Genomic DNA, 12,972 nt, shown 5'->3' with positions numbered 1-12,972 from the left:
AAGGCCAGGCATCAGGGCTCTCTAGCTCAAGTGTAGAGCATAGCACAGAGCAAGACACCTAGTAAATATCTGTGAGTATAGGAGTTATTACCAAACACGACTGAATCACAGATTTTCACTATTTGGTTGATGAATGAACGAAAAAAAAGGAACATATATAACAACAAAAAACATATGACTGAGTGATATACAGAAAGAACCAGGAAAAGAAATGGCCCTAAGAAAAACAATGAAATGGTGACTCCGCTCAGAGTCACAGAAACAGCATGAAAGAGCCACCTGTTTCAGGTGACCCTGATTTGGTCTAACATTTCCCAATCTTTGATGTTTAATATGGAATCACACGTCAATCTTATGGCTAAGATCTGGAGGCAAGAAACTCGTCTCTGAGAGGTCTCACTTTGTGCTACTGCTGACTCATTCTTCACTCACTTACCTGACAGGCATTCCTGGAACCCTGACTCTGTTACAAATAAGTGTACTCAATTTTGTACTTAAGAATCTGAACCAGGTAAGAGGAATAAACATACACAGCTAAAGATAAGATAGGTCAGACAGTGATCAAAGACCAAGGATCATGTTACAAGACACTTCTGTTCCAAACAGGGTAGGATCTCAACGATGACAGGTTACCCAGCCTTTATTATAAGTCACGAGGAGACCCTTCTGGTCTCTGTTCAAATGTCACCTTATCACAGAGGACTTGCCTGACAACCTATCTAAAAATCACTATATTCTAACCAACTGGGGTACTGTGTAGTGCTCTCTGGTTTATCTCTTCCAGCTACATCAGAGGGATCAAGTGAAAGCAAGGGTCCTCTCTGCTCTGTTCACTACTGCATTGCTCGTGCCTTGAAAGTGCTTGGGTTCAGGATGGGAATCAACAAATATACTCCCAGAAAATGAACTGATGAGTGAACTATAAAGTTTCTGAGCTTGTTGATGGGGGTTCTGAGTATGTGGAATCCAGAGAAAGAGACTTAGGGTTGGATTTGTAAAATGTGGACTCATATTCACAACAGTTTCCACCGAGATCATATGGAATATATCCTCTTGCTGTGCTATGCTGTCCTTAGCCGTTCTTTTGTGTCCAGCTCTTTGCGACCCTATGGACTGTAGCCCTCCAGGCTCCTCTGTCCATGGGGATTCTCCAGGCAAGAATACTGGAGTGGATTGCCATGCCCTCCTCCAGGGGATCTTCCCAACCCAGGGATTGAAACCAGGTCTCCTGCATTGCAGGCAGATACTTGACTGTCTAAGCCACCAGGGAAGCCCATGAATACCGGAGTGGGTAGCCTGTTCCTTTTCCAGGGGATCTTCCCTACCCAAAATCAAACCAGGGTCTCCTGCATTGCAGGTGGATTCTTTGCCAGCTGAGTTACCAGGAAAGTTCATATTTCCTTTATCATTATTCATTTACTCCAAGATTTATATTGAGAATACCAAGGATGTGAGGTGAAATAGAGGTTGTGTTGGCACCTTAATAGGCCTGAATATGAAAGAATTGATAGGTTAATTAATTTGGACGGACAAATAAGCTGGTGGGGAGAACCAACATCTGAGAATATTTCTAGCTCTAAATCAGTGATTCTAAGAACAGAGAGGCACAACCAGAATAGGGGACACAGAAAAATTTGTTCAACCAGAGAATGAATAATTAATAGCACTACCATTGAAGTTGATGGAACTCCGTGCAAACCCCAGCAATAGTTACACTGTTTGATAGCTGTGTAGACTTTGAGTTTTAGGTTCTGATCTGTAATTTGGGGTCTAGGACCACCTACTTTGTGGAGTTGTTGTGCAGATTAAGTCAAATAAGATCACCTAAGCAAAGACCTTAGTATATGTATTTGACATATAGTAGCTACTTACTAAATTGCCACTTCTCCATTTCTCTTCAACTGCTAAACCCTTTCCCATTCTTTATTCAAGAATCATTCAAAAATATTTAATGAATGCCAACTGTGCGCCTGGAATTGTTCTAGGCACTTGGACCACACCAGCGGATAAAGAGGCAAAAATCCAGTCCTCAAGGAGTTTATATTCCTCAGTTACAGCTCAGTTCTTCCAAGTTTGGGTTAGAAACCACTGAATTGACAATGGATGGATGAACAGATAAATTGATGAATAATGAAAGTGAGCTGCTATCTGCTGTTCTTGGTTTGCTTTATATCTCACTTTCTCTCAGCCAAAAAGGTTTACTTTTATCCAGAGTCTTTATTTGTTAGAGACAACTGGAGATTCAATACAGACCCAAGGAGCATGGTGCCTAGTGCAGAAGCACTTGGCAGTCAAGTCAGAAACCGAAGTATCCTTACTCCTTCCCAGCCAGACACAAAAAGACCTGGCCATGTATTCCATGTTGCTGGACTCCAAGAGCAGGTCTCAGGGACGGTCTGGGGGCTGGTAGCCTGTGAACTGTAATCCTGTCTTCTGCTTTCTGTATCTTGAACTTCAGCCAGCTTAGATGCAGGTCTGAGCTCTAAAATTCTGCCTCTGCGTTATTACAGCAGGTGGAGTACTGTGGCTGAGAAGGTGAGATTTGGAATTAGACCTGGGTTTTAAACCTGACACTGACATTACCAGGCTTCCCTGGTGGTTCATTGGTAACAAATCTGCCTGCTAATGCAGGAGACACGGGTTCTGATCCCTGGTTGGGAAGATCCCCTGGAGGAGGAAATAGCAACCCACTCCAGTATTCCTGCCTGGGAAATCCCATGGCCAGAGGAGCCTGCTGGGCTATAGCAAAAGAGTCGGACACAACTGAGCAAAAACAACTACTGCCATTACCAGCTGTATTAGGTCGGATAATTCACTCTTCTGAGCTTTGGCCTTTTTTTCTGAGCTCTACCTGCTTCATAAAGGCACTTAAAGCAGAGTCAACATTCAGTAAGTGGTTATTAGATTATTATTGTTATCATTATCCACAAACTACACCTTTCACTAGGACATGCAGAACCAGTGAGGTCCATGCTGGGTACTGAGTTAGAGATAAATAGTCTCTGCTGAGTCCCTTTTACTATTAAAAAACAACCAACCAAAGAGAATGAATCACCTAAGAACAACTCCTATCCACAGAGAAAAGCTTTATATGTTGTCCCTCACTTTATAGGTAGGAAAAAAAAAAAAAAAACCAAAGGTGAAGCAACGTGCCTTCATGTCACATGGTGAGTTAGGAGCGGAGTCAGTGTGGGTCCCCTTTTCCTCTGTCAGTGTCAGGCCTCATTTAATGGAGAGCTTCCACTTAAGGGAGACAGTCCGCAGTTCTGCCTTGTGCTGGCCAAGAGCAATCAGTCTACGAGAAGCGTCCATCGGGTAAGCACAGAAGCCTCTCCCTTCATCAATGTCATACCTTGGGAAACTATCTCCAGTATAGATAACAGAAAGAATAAATATTTTTGTTGAGAGAAAAAAATGAAGACAAAGGTCAAAGGGAATCATGTAATGGGTTGAGTCAGGGGAAGAAAAAGAAAGCATTTTTTCTCTCCCTCCTCTTTTTCTCCAAAACAGTCTTTATATAGAACTTGTCTAAGAGCCAATTTATTTGATATGGAAAAAATGTGAAAGCAGTGAAACACACACACGCACACACACACACACACACACACACACACACACAAAGAGGTATTTGTGTTGGAGTTTAGAACTCGAATTACCAAGAGATAAAGGAGTTGAAATAGTAGGTTGACTTGGAACGATATTTTTATTTTTTCAGAGTCTCAGAGAACTTTCAAGTCAGGAAACGGAGCCTGGCCCAGCCCAGGTCTCCAATAAATTCCTTGGGACTCAAGAAAGACAAAGAGGAAAAGGTCAATGAGGGACTCAATCTAGCCCTTGTGCCTGCAACACAGTCGGGGCCAAAGACACATTTGTTGAGGATGAAAGGACAAATGGTACACAGTCTGGACCTGAAGAATGATTTGGGAAGCAAATTGGCCTGGGACTTGGCACGTTTACCAAGTGGTTAAGGTCTTCAGCAATCCAGTGTGAGTGTCTAAGGAAAGAGGACTGAGTCATCTCTGAAATCTACAACTCCCAGCACAGACTACGGCACGTAGAATGTTCTCAATACATACTTATAAATTGAATGAGTAGTCAGTCATATGAGTAAAGAGAACTTAGAGCTTCCCGGGGCTTAGAGATCAGTGAGAATAATAACTAGTAAACTTCAAACAGCATCAGAACCATCTGGAGATGTCCTGTATGTAGTTTCTTAGTCAGCAGTCTGGGCTGGGGCCTAAGAACCTGCCCTTTCTAAATTCTCAGATCCTGTTGATGTTGCTGGTCTGGGCCACACTTCAAGAGCCTGCTTTGGTACAGAGGTTCTTAAACTTGGCTGCAAGTTAGAATCAACCAGTGAGATGTTTAAGGCCTAAGGGTTATGCCTCATTTTCCTATTAAACCAATATCTGGGGCAGGACCAGGGGGAAGGAGGAGCTGGGGATGTAAATGAGCTGGAGATGATTTTAAACTGTCCTTAAGTTTTGTACTGTGCCACTCAGTCTGAGAATCCCTCATCTAGCACAACCTCCTCCTCATGGACGTAAGGCCTCTGAGGTCCAGAAAGAGTAAGTGACTAGTCTAAGAACATACAGCAAGTTAGTGGCTTAGCTGAGAAGAGAACACAATGTGTTTTTACTTCTTTAGTGCAATCTACCATCCTGCACTTAACAACCCATGCTAGCTCTTACAGGCTCACAACTCCAGGCTAAAAAAACAAAACAAAACAAAAACAGAGCTGTGTCTAAGTTGAGGTTTTAAGACATCTCTTATTTCTTCTCTTCCTTGTTTTATACAGAAATGTTAAGTGGATGCGTATTTATAGAATTTTACCATTCTAGACAAGTGAGGAGATGGAAGAGACAGGGTTATGGAGGATTCTCAAGGCAAGACGGTCTTTTAAGTACATCCTCAAACACAAACCAAGGGCTCCGTCTGAGTTCTTAAACAGATGTTCTTCATCTCTGAGTCAATGAACGGGCAAGATTTGCTTGCAATGTGCACGTTAATTGCCGGCCTTGTAAAAGGAAGTGCTGGTAAAGTGTCTGAAAGTGGTTCTGTCTCTTAAAGAGATTAAAAGTTTCCTCCAGAACTTGGTTTCTATTAATAACTGGCTTAGCACATATTTTCAAACAGACAGAGCAGAGATTGTGTCTTATATCATCTTAGAACCAAAGAAAGTGCAACAAAAGGCCCATAGTTACCATCGACTTCAACATTTTCATCAGACAGACAGTAAATCAAAACTCACAGAGATTGACTGATTTATCTAGCGTGAGTAAGTGGACCAGCTGGGGCTAGACACAAGGTGTCTGACTCCTGAGCTATTGTTTTTTTCAGTTCTCAAAATGTTCCCTATCTATGTCGCTTGCACATAGAAGAGATGAGGTTCAACAGGTATGACTTCATAGACTCTTGGTATCCACACTAGGTGAGGTTAAGGCTCTCTCATTTGTTAAATTAGAACAGAAATTGGAATCACATCTTTAATTGAACAGTGGTTAAGTGCACTGGCTTTGAAGCCAGGATGAATTCCAATCCTGATCTCACCATTTCCTAAGTATGTGATCTTGGACAAGTGACTTCACATCTCTAAGCTACAGTTTCCTTCGGTAAAATGAGAAGGAGACTAGGGCTGTGATTGTGGAGAGGATGAAATAAGTCAAAGATGCGAAGACATTAACCCATGGCTTGGCAGAGAGGAAAAGCACTAATGGCTTCATAGTAAGGGGGTGCCTGTCATGAGGAAGAAGTGATAGAGAGACAGCTTGAGAAAGGAATATTAAGAACAAACATTATCTCACATCCAAGCAACAAGTACCCAAAAAGAATGGAGACCTAGAGCTGCAAGGGTGCTGAAGAATCAAATGGGTACGAACCTCTCCTCTACATTGGAAAACAAAGACAGTTATTGGTTATGCTCACCTGCCATCATTATCCCACTCCAGCACTCTTGCCTGAAAAATCCCATGGACAGAGGAGACTAGTAGGCTACAGTCCATGGGGTCTCTAGGAGTCAGACACAACTGAGCAACTTCACTTTCACTTTTCACTTTCACGCATTGGAGAAGGAAATGGCAACCCACTCCAGTGTTCTCGCCTCGAGAATCCCAGGGATGGGGTAGCCTGGTGGGCTGCCGTCTATGGGGTCGCACAGAGTCGTGGGGACACGACTGATGTGACTTAGCAGCAGCAGCAGCCATCATTATTTTTGAGCAAACATCTGGGAACATGCCCAGTTCCCAACCAACCTGCTGTAACTTCACCCTTTCCTCAAAAAGCAACCACAGTGCAGGAATACACTTCCATGTAATCTAAAACGGAGATCATTAGCAAACTCTATTTCTTGTATTTTCATTACTAATAAATGACTTTCTCATTGCTAAGCTCATCCAACCTCCTTCGTTTCACTGTTGGGAAAAGTAAGCTACAGAGAGGTGAGAGAGGCTGAGAGTCCCAGGTTAGACCTGCCACCAGCATTCGGGACTCGAGGTTCTTGGTCTGCCGTCCTTCCCACCATATCAACTCACCCAACGCCAGTGACAAATCCCCAGAGGTGAGTCTGTCTGTGATCACCCTCCTTCCAGTGCAGGACACTCTGACCCTTCTCACATCCCTCTGCAACCCCCTGCCCCCCACCTGATCATCTCCCTGTCCAGAGAGCACACTTACGTGTCTGTGAACCTTCTACTGAAGTGCAGGGTGGAGGCCACGTCCACCTGGAGAGGAGGATCCCGAACCACCTTGTACTGCAGCAGCTTACACTCCAGGCAGAGTGGGCTGTCTGCCACGGAGGTCAGCATGGCCGCGTCAATCTCCAGATGCTCATCCAACGTGTAGATCTGGACGCCATACACCTCCTCGCCCACATCCTGGAGCTTGATGGTCAGCGGGACATCACAGAAGATGTTCTGAGGCCCCAGGGAGATGTTATTCCCATTGATACCCAAGAGTTTGATGTCATTGACAGCCCCACTAGAGTCCCAGTCGGTGGAGACGAAGGTCACCCAGACAGTCAAAGACTCGGGGACCACGGGGTAGCGGAATCTCAGGTCAAGGTGGCAGCCCTGGGGCTCAGGGCAGGCTGGAGGGACCGTGTGTGGGTTGACGGCTGAATTGGGGCTCCAGGTACGGACGCTGGACTTACAGGGCTGCTCAACATCTGGATGACCTGTGGACAAGAAATGAGGACATGAGCTCTGGAAAGTCCTTGGAGTTTCCTGCAGCCCTCAGGAGATATGGCCAGACTAGGACTCAGAGGGAAGGTAAAAAGAGAGGGAAGATTCTCAGTGTCTTGGTGAATCTGCTGTACTCACAGCACTTCTGCTCATTCCTGCCCCAGTGACGTGGGTCTGAACGAACTGGATCACGAGATACTTGGTCAAAATTACCTTCAAATAAGTTGCTTACGATGGAGTCGCTGCCCAAACTATCCCTCCTCGGCTCTCACTTGATGGAAAGAAAGAAGGGATGCGTGCTGAACACCCACTGTGTCCTCTGAACCAGTTTAATTCTTGCAAGGACTCATTTCTGAGGTGAGGCCACCAAGGCTTAGAGATGTGGAGTGAACTGACCAGAGTCTCACAGCTTGGTGTGTAAAAGTCAGCACTAGAGCCCAGCTCTGTCTCATCCTGAAGTTCCTCGTTCTCCAGACGGAACGCGAGAGCCGCTAACTAAACTAGACTCCCTCTGGTACAACCTGCTTGTAAGGACAGAAGGACCAGAAACCTCCAGCGAAGAGGAGGTGAGTTATGATAGCTTCCACCTCTTGGGCTGAATTTCCATGGAGGAAACTGTCTAGAACCCTGAACGGCGGAGCTGGAACACAGCCCTGGAGCCATCTTATCTCCTGCCTCCCCTCCTCCACATGAGGTCATTCCATGCCACGGAGCTTCTCTGAGCCCTGTCCAGCCGGACTCGGGGAGGGGAGGGCTGCTTGGGAGGGGGGAGAAGGAAGGAGAGAGTCTTCCAGTCTTTCTCCAGGGAGACGATGCCTCATCCCCACTGATCTCAGCCTGAGCAGTGACTTCTGAATTTTTCTCGGCTGAGATCATTAGTCCTAGACCCTCAGAGAACTCTCCTTTGCACTGCTGAGAAAAGTAATCAGGACTCAGTGCAATGACTGGCTTTGATTTATGTAAGGATGTCTAGCAAGAGATACATATCGGCTGGTGAGGGGAGGATGGGAGATCTCAGGTTGTCCTGTGAGCCACATTTTTTTTTCCCCCCTTTAAATCAGTGGTTGATAGGGGTGGAGGTGCTGGATATTTCAAAAGCAAAAGGGGGAGAAAACCCATTAATCTTAGAATGAAAAGGCTTTATGATAATGTTACAGCATAATAGGAATCACCACAGTATGAAAACTAGAAACTGATTTTGGGTGGAAAAGCTATTCCAGTGAAAGCTGTTAAGTATCTCCAATCCCCTTGCCTCTGCCCAGTCAAGGGAGTAGAGAGATAATGTCCAGGGATGGGAAAGACAAGAGAAAAAGAGGAGGGAGAATGGGCAAGGGAGGAGGGGAGGGGCCAAGGACAAGGAAAATTGAAAAGACTCTTTAGATACAACACATCAGAACAAGAAGAGATGGACACGACTACAAGGTTCCCTCCACCTTTCCTTGGCCAACTTCATTTATTACCTGCGGCAAATGCTGGATAGAAGAGACCAGCTGTTCAAGTCAAAGGCACAAATAAGGCTGGAGTTGTTCTTCCTGTCAGTTCTCCAACCCAAAGAGCTCCTGAATCCTTTTGACTTTGTGGGTCTTTTGGTACTCAAGTAGCACGTAATCATTCAAAAAGCCTTATCAAGGGCAGTGTTTCAATGCATACAAAGCACATTCCTTAGCCATTAATGTATTCATCTGATTCTCAGCAAAATCCTGTAAGATGGTTGTCATTTTTGCCTTTGCTTGGCAGCTCTGTTTCGCTCGGTTGCCATGCTCAATGCTTTATACAGTGCCTGGCACAGCAACAGGGAGCACAGCGCACACTCGGTAGATATTTCAGGGAAGACTCTCCTAGTGTGTTCATACAGAGTTAAAGAAGAGAAGGACCCATGGACTACGAGAGCCTGCTAGGTCATGGCACGTTCCAGGTGAGCACCCCCCGTCCCCCGCCATGCATTCTCCTGGAGCTGACAAGGAATGGAGAGATCTTTCTCCCTTCCTTGGAGAAAATGACTTTCAGTGGTGGGAAGCCACAGGAGAGCAAAGATGACAAATCCGCTTGGCTCCGACTTTCATCCCTGGTTTCTTGTTAATCAACAGAGAGACCAAATGCTTTCCAAAGGATAAGAAACTAAGCTTGATCATTATGCTCAAATAAGTAAATAGGACTAGAAATATTAGCAAAGTGTGAGCTTGTCTGGTTATCAGAACAAACTTTTAGATGTAAAAAAAAAAGTTTCAAGGGGCACTGAGTCCCTTTAATAACACCAGGCTTCACACACTGACCATCCTCTGTGTGCTGGGCACTGTGCCAGGCATGTTACATGCCTCAACTCTTTTCATCCTGCCAATAAGTCTATGACGTTGGTCTTATGAAACTCATTTTACGGAAGAGGAAACAGCCTCAGATGGTTAAGTAATTCCATGGTGGGGAGCAGAATACTTGTGATACTGTGGGTCCAGAGAGCATGCCAAACTTTGAAGGAATAAAACATGGGTTACAATATCAATTATACAGCTTCTCACCATATCACCTACTCTAACGATGTCTACCCCACAAGGGGTACTATAAAACTCAAATGGGATGACATAGTTAATAGACGAACATATTCACAAATACATTAGCTCTGCTTCGACACATGAGGAAGAATTAACACGTGAAAGCCTGGGAAGAGGAGATATTCCAAGCAAAGGGAACAGTTAAGAGAGAAAGTAAAATAAGATGATTGTGGTTTTGAGTGCAGTGGGAAAGCAGTAAGTAGTAAGGCCGGCAACATAAGCTGAGCCCACATTATGAAGGGTCTTGTGTGTCACTTTAAGGAACCTGAACTTCATGCTAAGACAGCTGGGGAGTTAGTGAAGACTTTCAAGCAACCAAATGAAGGTTGTCTTTCAGAAAAACCAACGTTTAGAGTCACAGATACTCTTCATCCATCCATCTATCCATCCATTCATCCACCCTTCCACCCATCCCTCCATCCATCAGTCCACCCACCCACCGACCCACCCACCCATCCATCCGTCCACAGAACGGCTGCCTCTGTCTGTGTCCAGGGCTAGGTTATAGTCCCTGGAGCTTCCAGTCTAGTGAAATCAGTTAAGAAAATACTGTATCAGTGCAGATAACACACAACTCTTGCCTGTACCAAGGGACCATGAGGGGCCATGAGGACACCTCAGAGTCCCTAAGGAGGAAACAGGAACACACCCAGGAGACTGATAAGCTGGGTGGTGACAAATTTGGGATAAGGGTTGAGAAAAGGAAAGGGAAGGAAAGGTGGGGAGGAGGAGGATAGATAGGGGAGGGGAAGAGAGGGAAGGGAATGGGAGGGAGGGAGAGAGGGAAGGGAATGGGAGGGAGGGTGGGAGGGAAGGAAAGAAAGGAAGGGGCAAGGAACAAAAGCACACAGGAACTGTTACTTCACTACAAGTACATACCTTTTAATATGAAAAGTCACATGTTTATATAAGCTATCCACTAGAGATCAGGCAATAGACGTGTGTGAAATATATTTATACAAACCCACACTGATTTAAATTTACATTTATGACAATCTGTACAGACGTCTATTACACATCTTTGTGTATATACACTGCAGCTGTTGACACAAACACTGTTTATAAAAACTCGGTGCCAAGTTTTTTCTAGATGTATACTTCAGCACACCTGAAATATTCTGGGCACAAAGATGGGGAAAAGATTCACACAAGTAAGAAAAAAATGAAAACAGCCAGTGCCATTCGTTACCCTCTCACGGAAAACCCAGCAGTTGCAATGTATTATATGCTTGCATAAGTGATCTGAACTGAGATTTGAGTCAATCAGATCTAGCTATCTGATTCCTGAGCTACGAGCGTATCGTGGTATTGAATATCTCAGAAAATATTCATCTGTGAAGTACAGTGTTTGCTCAAGAGAAGGGAAAATAGGGGGTTTTTTTTGGTACAACTACGTTCTGTGGCCAAAGGCAAGAATTTCTGTGATTATATTTTTCCTGAAGTTCACAAGATGGAGTTAGTGGAACATAGTGAATATGCCATAAATATTTGTTAAGTGAAGAATTTTCTATCTTGTTAATGTGAAGTTCAAACTATGAGGTTGTGGCTCTGTGGAATATCCTAGCTGGAAAGGACATTCTGTTGATAAGATGCTATCTTCATAGAAGCAAAGTGACTCACTCAAGGGCACAGAGCTCATTGATGGCCAGGCTCAGACCAAAACCCCAACCCCGTCATCCTCCCCACCCCCATGCTCTTTCCCCTACCCCAAAGATACGTCTGGCATCGCTCACAGATTGGGGAGTTTTACGTTTGAGAAGTCCAAAAACTTAAACACGCAAAGATAAATAGGATGAAAATGAGTTGAGAAAAACATTGCAGAGCTTGGCTCATGGAAAAGTTTATTTCTTCAAGAATATTAAAAGGGTCTGAGCCAAATGGATCACAGAGCCTGTAATAGGATGCTCTAAAAAAAGAACAGTGTCTTTTCCTGGCCTGCGTGTACTAAATTTGCATATCCTAAAGGAAACCCAGGGCTGCTGGGTTTTCTTGGAGGCCTGAGTCAACTCTGGGTACAGGGCAGGTGGTTCAACAATTCAGGGGGGCTCTGCTCCACAACTCCTGTTTAAAAGGGTCGGGGATGAACCAGGAGCAGACCTAACCAACTGATAGTTTGGTTGGATGGTGGTGCAGGGTGATACCAGGGAATTATTTCATTCATTCAAGTGGCAGAACAAACTGAGATGATTTTAGCTAGGAAAGTCACAGGGTAGTCTTGCTACTTCATCCACCCAGTGTGCACGTGTGCGTGCTCAGTCATGTCTGACTCTTTGCAACACCATGGACTGTAGCACACCAGGCTCCTCGGCGCATGGAGTTTCCCAGGCAAGAATACTGGAGCGCATTGCTATTTCCTACACCAGGGGATCTTTCTGACCCAGGGATCAAACTCATACGTCTTGCTTGTTCTGCACTGACAGGTAGAACTCTTTACCACTACGCCACTTGGGAAGCCCCATCGTCCTCCCAAATCTCTTTCAATTCCACTGACTCTTCTCCAATCTCACTGCCATTGACCTCAGCCAGGCCACCACCATACCTCTCCTGGGTTCCTACAACAGCCACTTAGATGTACCCTCCTCCCACCCCAGGTCTACTCAACCCCCAACCTCTTCATCATAGAGCAGACCAGGTGATCTTTTATAACAGGCACATCTCACCAGACCCCTGCCAAGGCACGTGGCATCTCCTTACAACCCTCAGAATAGTCCAAACCCACCTCATCTGGTCACTACACATCTCACTCCAGCTCAACTGCCTCCTAGTCTATACCTTTCTCTCCATACCCATTTAAGTTCCTGCGCCATTATCTGTTCTTGTACATAGTATCTATGTCATTACCATATTGTGGATTAAAACTGAGAGACTTTAAAACACAGGACACATACGCATGCATCCCATCAGCTATCTAAGCAGTAAGACATCACGTGCCAGGCAGTCGCTGGGAAGCACCGCTGGACACTCAGGAGAGAAAGCAAGTGAACAAGGTAAACTGCGTCATAGCATTATTATGAGAATATCTTTTCCTTGGAGGACACGCTAAGGAGACTTAGGAGGCCCTTAAGTCTCCAGATCACACTAAAATAACCAGTGCTCTCAACAGTCACCTCCTCTCACATTCTTAAATGCACCTTGCTGACTGATATGCTGACGGTTCCTTGGCGGGGCCTAAGTCTCAGTTTGGGGGGAGGTCCCCCACTTCCTACTTGTCTCCCCACACTCTGTAGGTCTATCAGCACCAGCTTCAT

At 45.0% G+C, this 12,972-nt stretch overlaps 1 protein-coding gene across 1 annotated transcript in view; it reads right to left on the bottom strand.

Annotated features, from left to right (window-relative positions):
- Positions 1-12,972, bottom strand: part of PAPPA (pappalysin 1) — a 259,119-nt gene that overhangs the window by 167,794 nt on the left and 78,353 nt on the right. The window contains exon 7 of the mRNA XM_018052683.1: positions 6,673-7,171. Coding sequence (XP_017908172.1) covers positions 6,673-7,171 — 499 coding nt within the window. The remainder of the gene's footprint in view (positions 1-6,672; positions 7,172-12,972) is intronic.

The sequence above is a fragment of the Capra hircus genome, chromosome 8, assembly GCF_001704415.2.
Source record: "Capra hircus breed San Clemente chromosome 8, ASM170441v1, whole genome shotgun sequence".
In the NCBI taxonomy this organism is placed as follows: domain Eukaryota; kingdom Metazoa; phylum Chordata; class Mammalia; order Artiodactyla; family Bovidae; genus Capra; species Capra hircus.
Note: the sequence above shows the minus strand (reverse complement) of the source record. Positions and strands in the feature narration are given on the sequence as shown.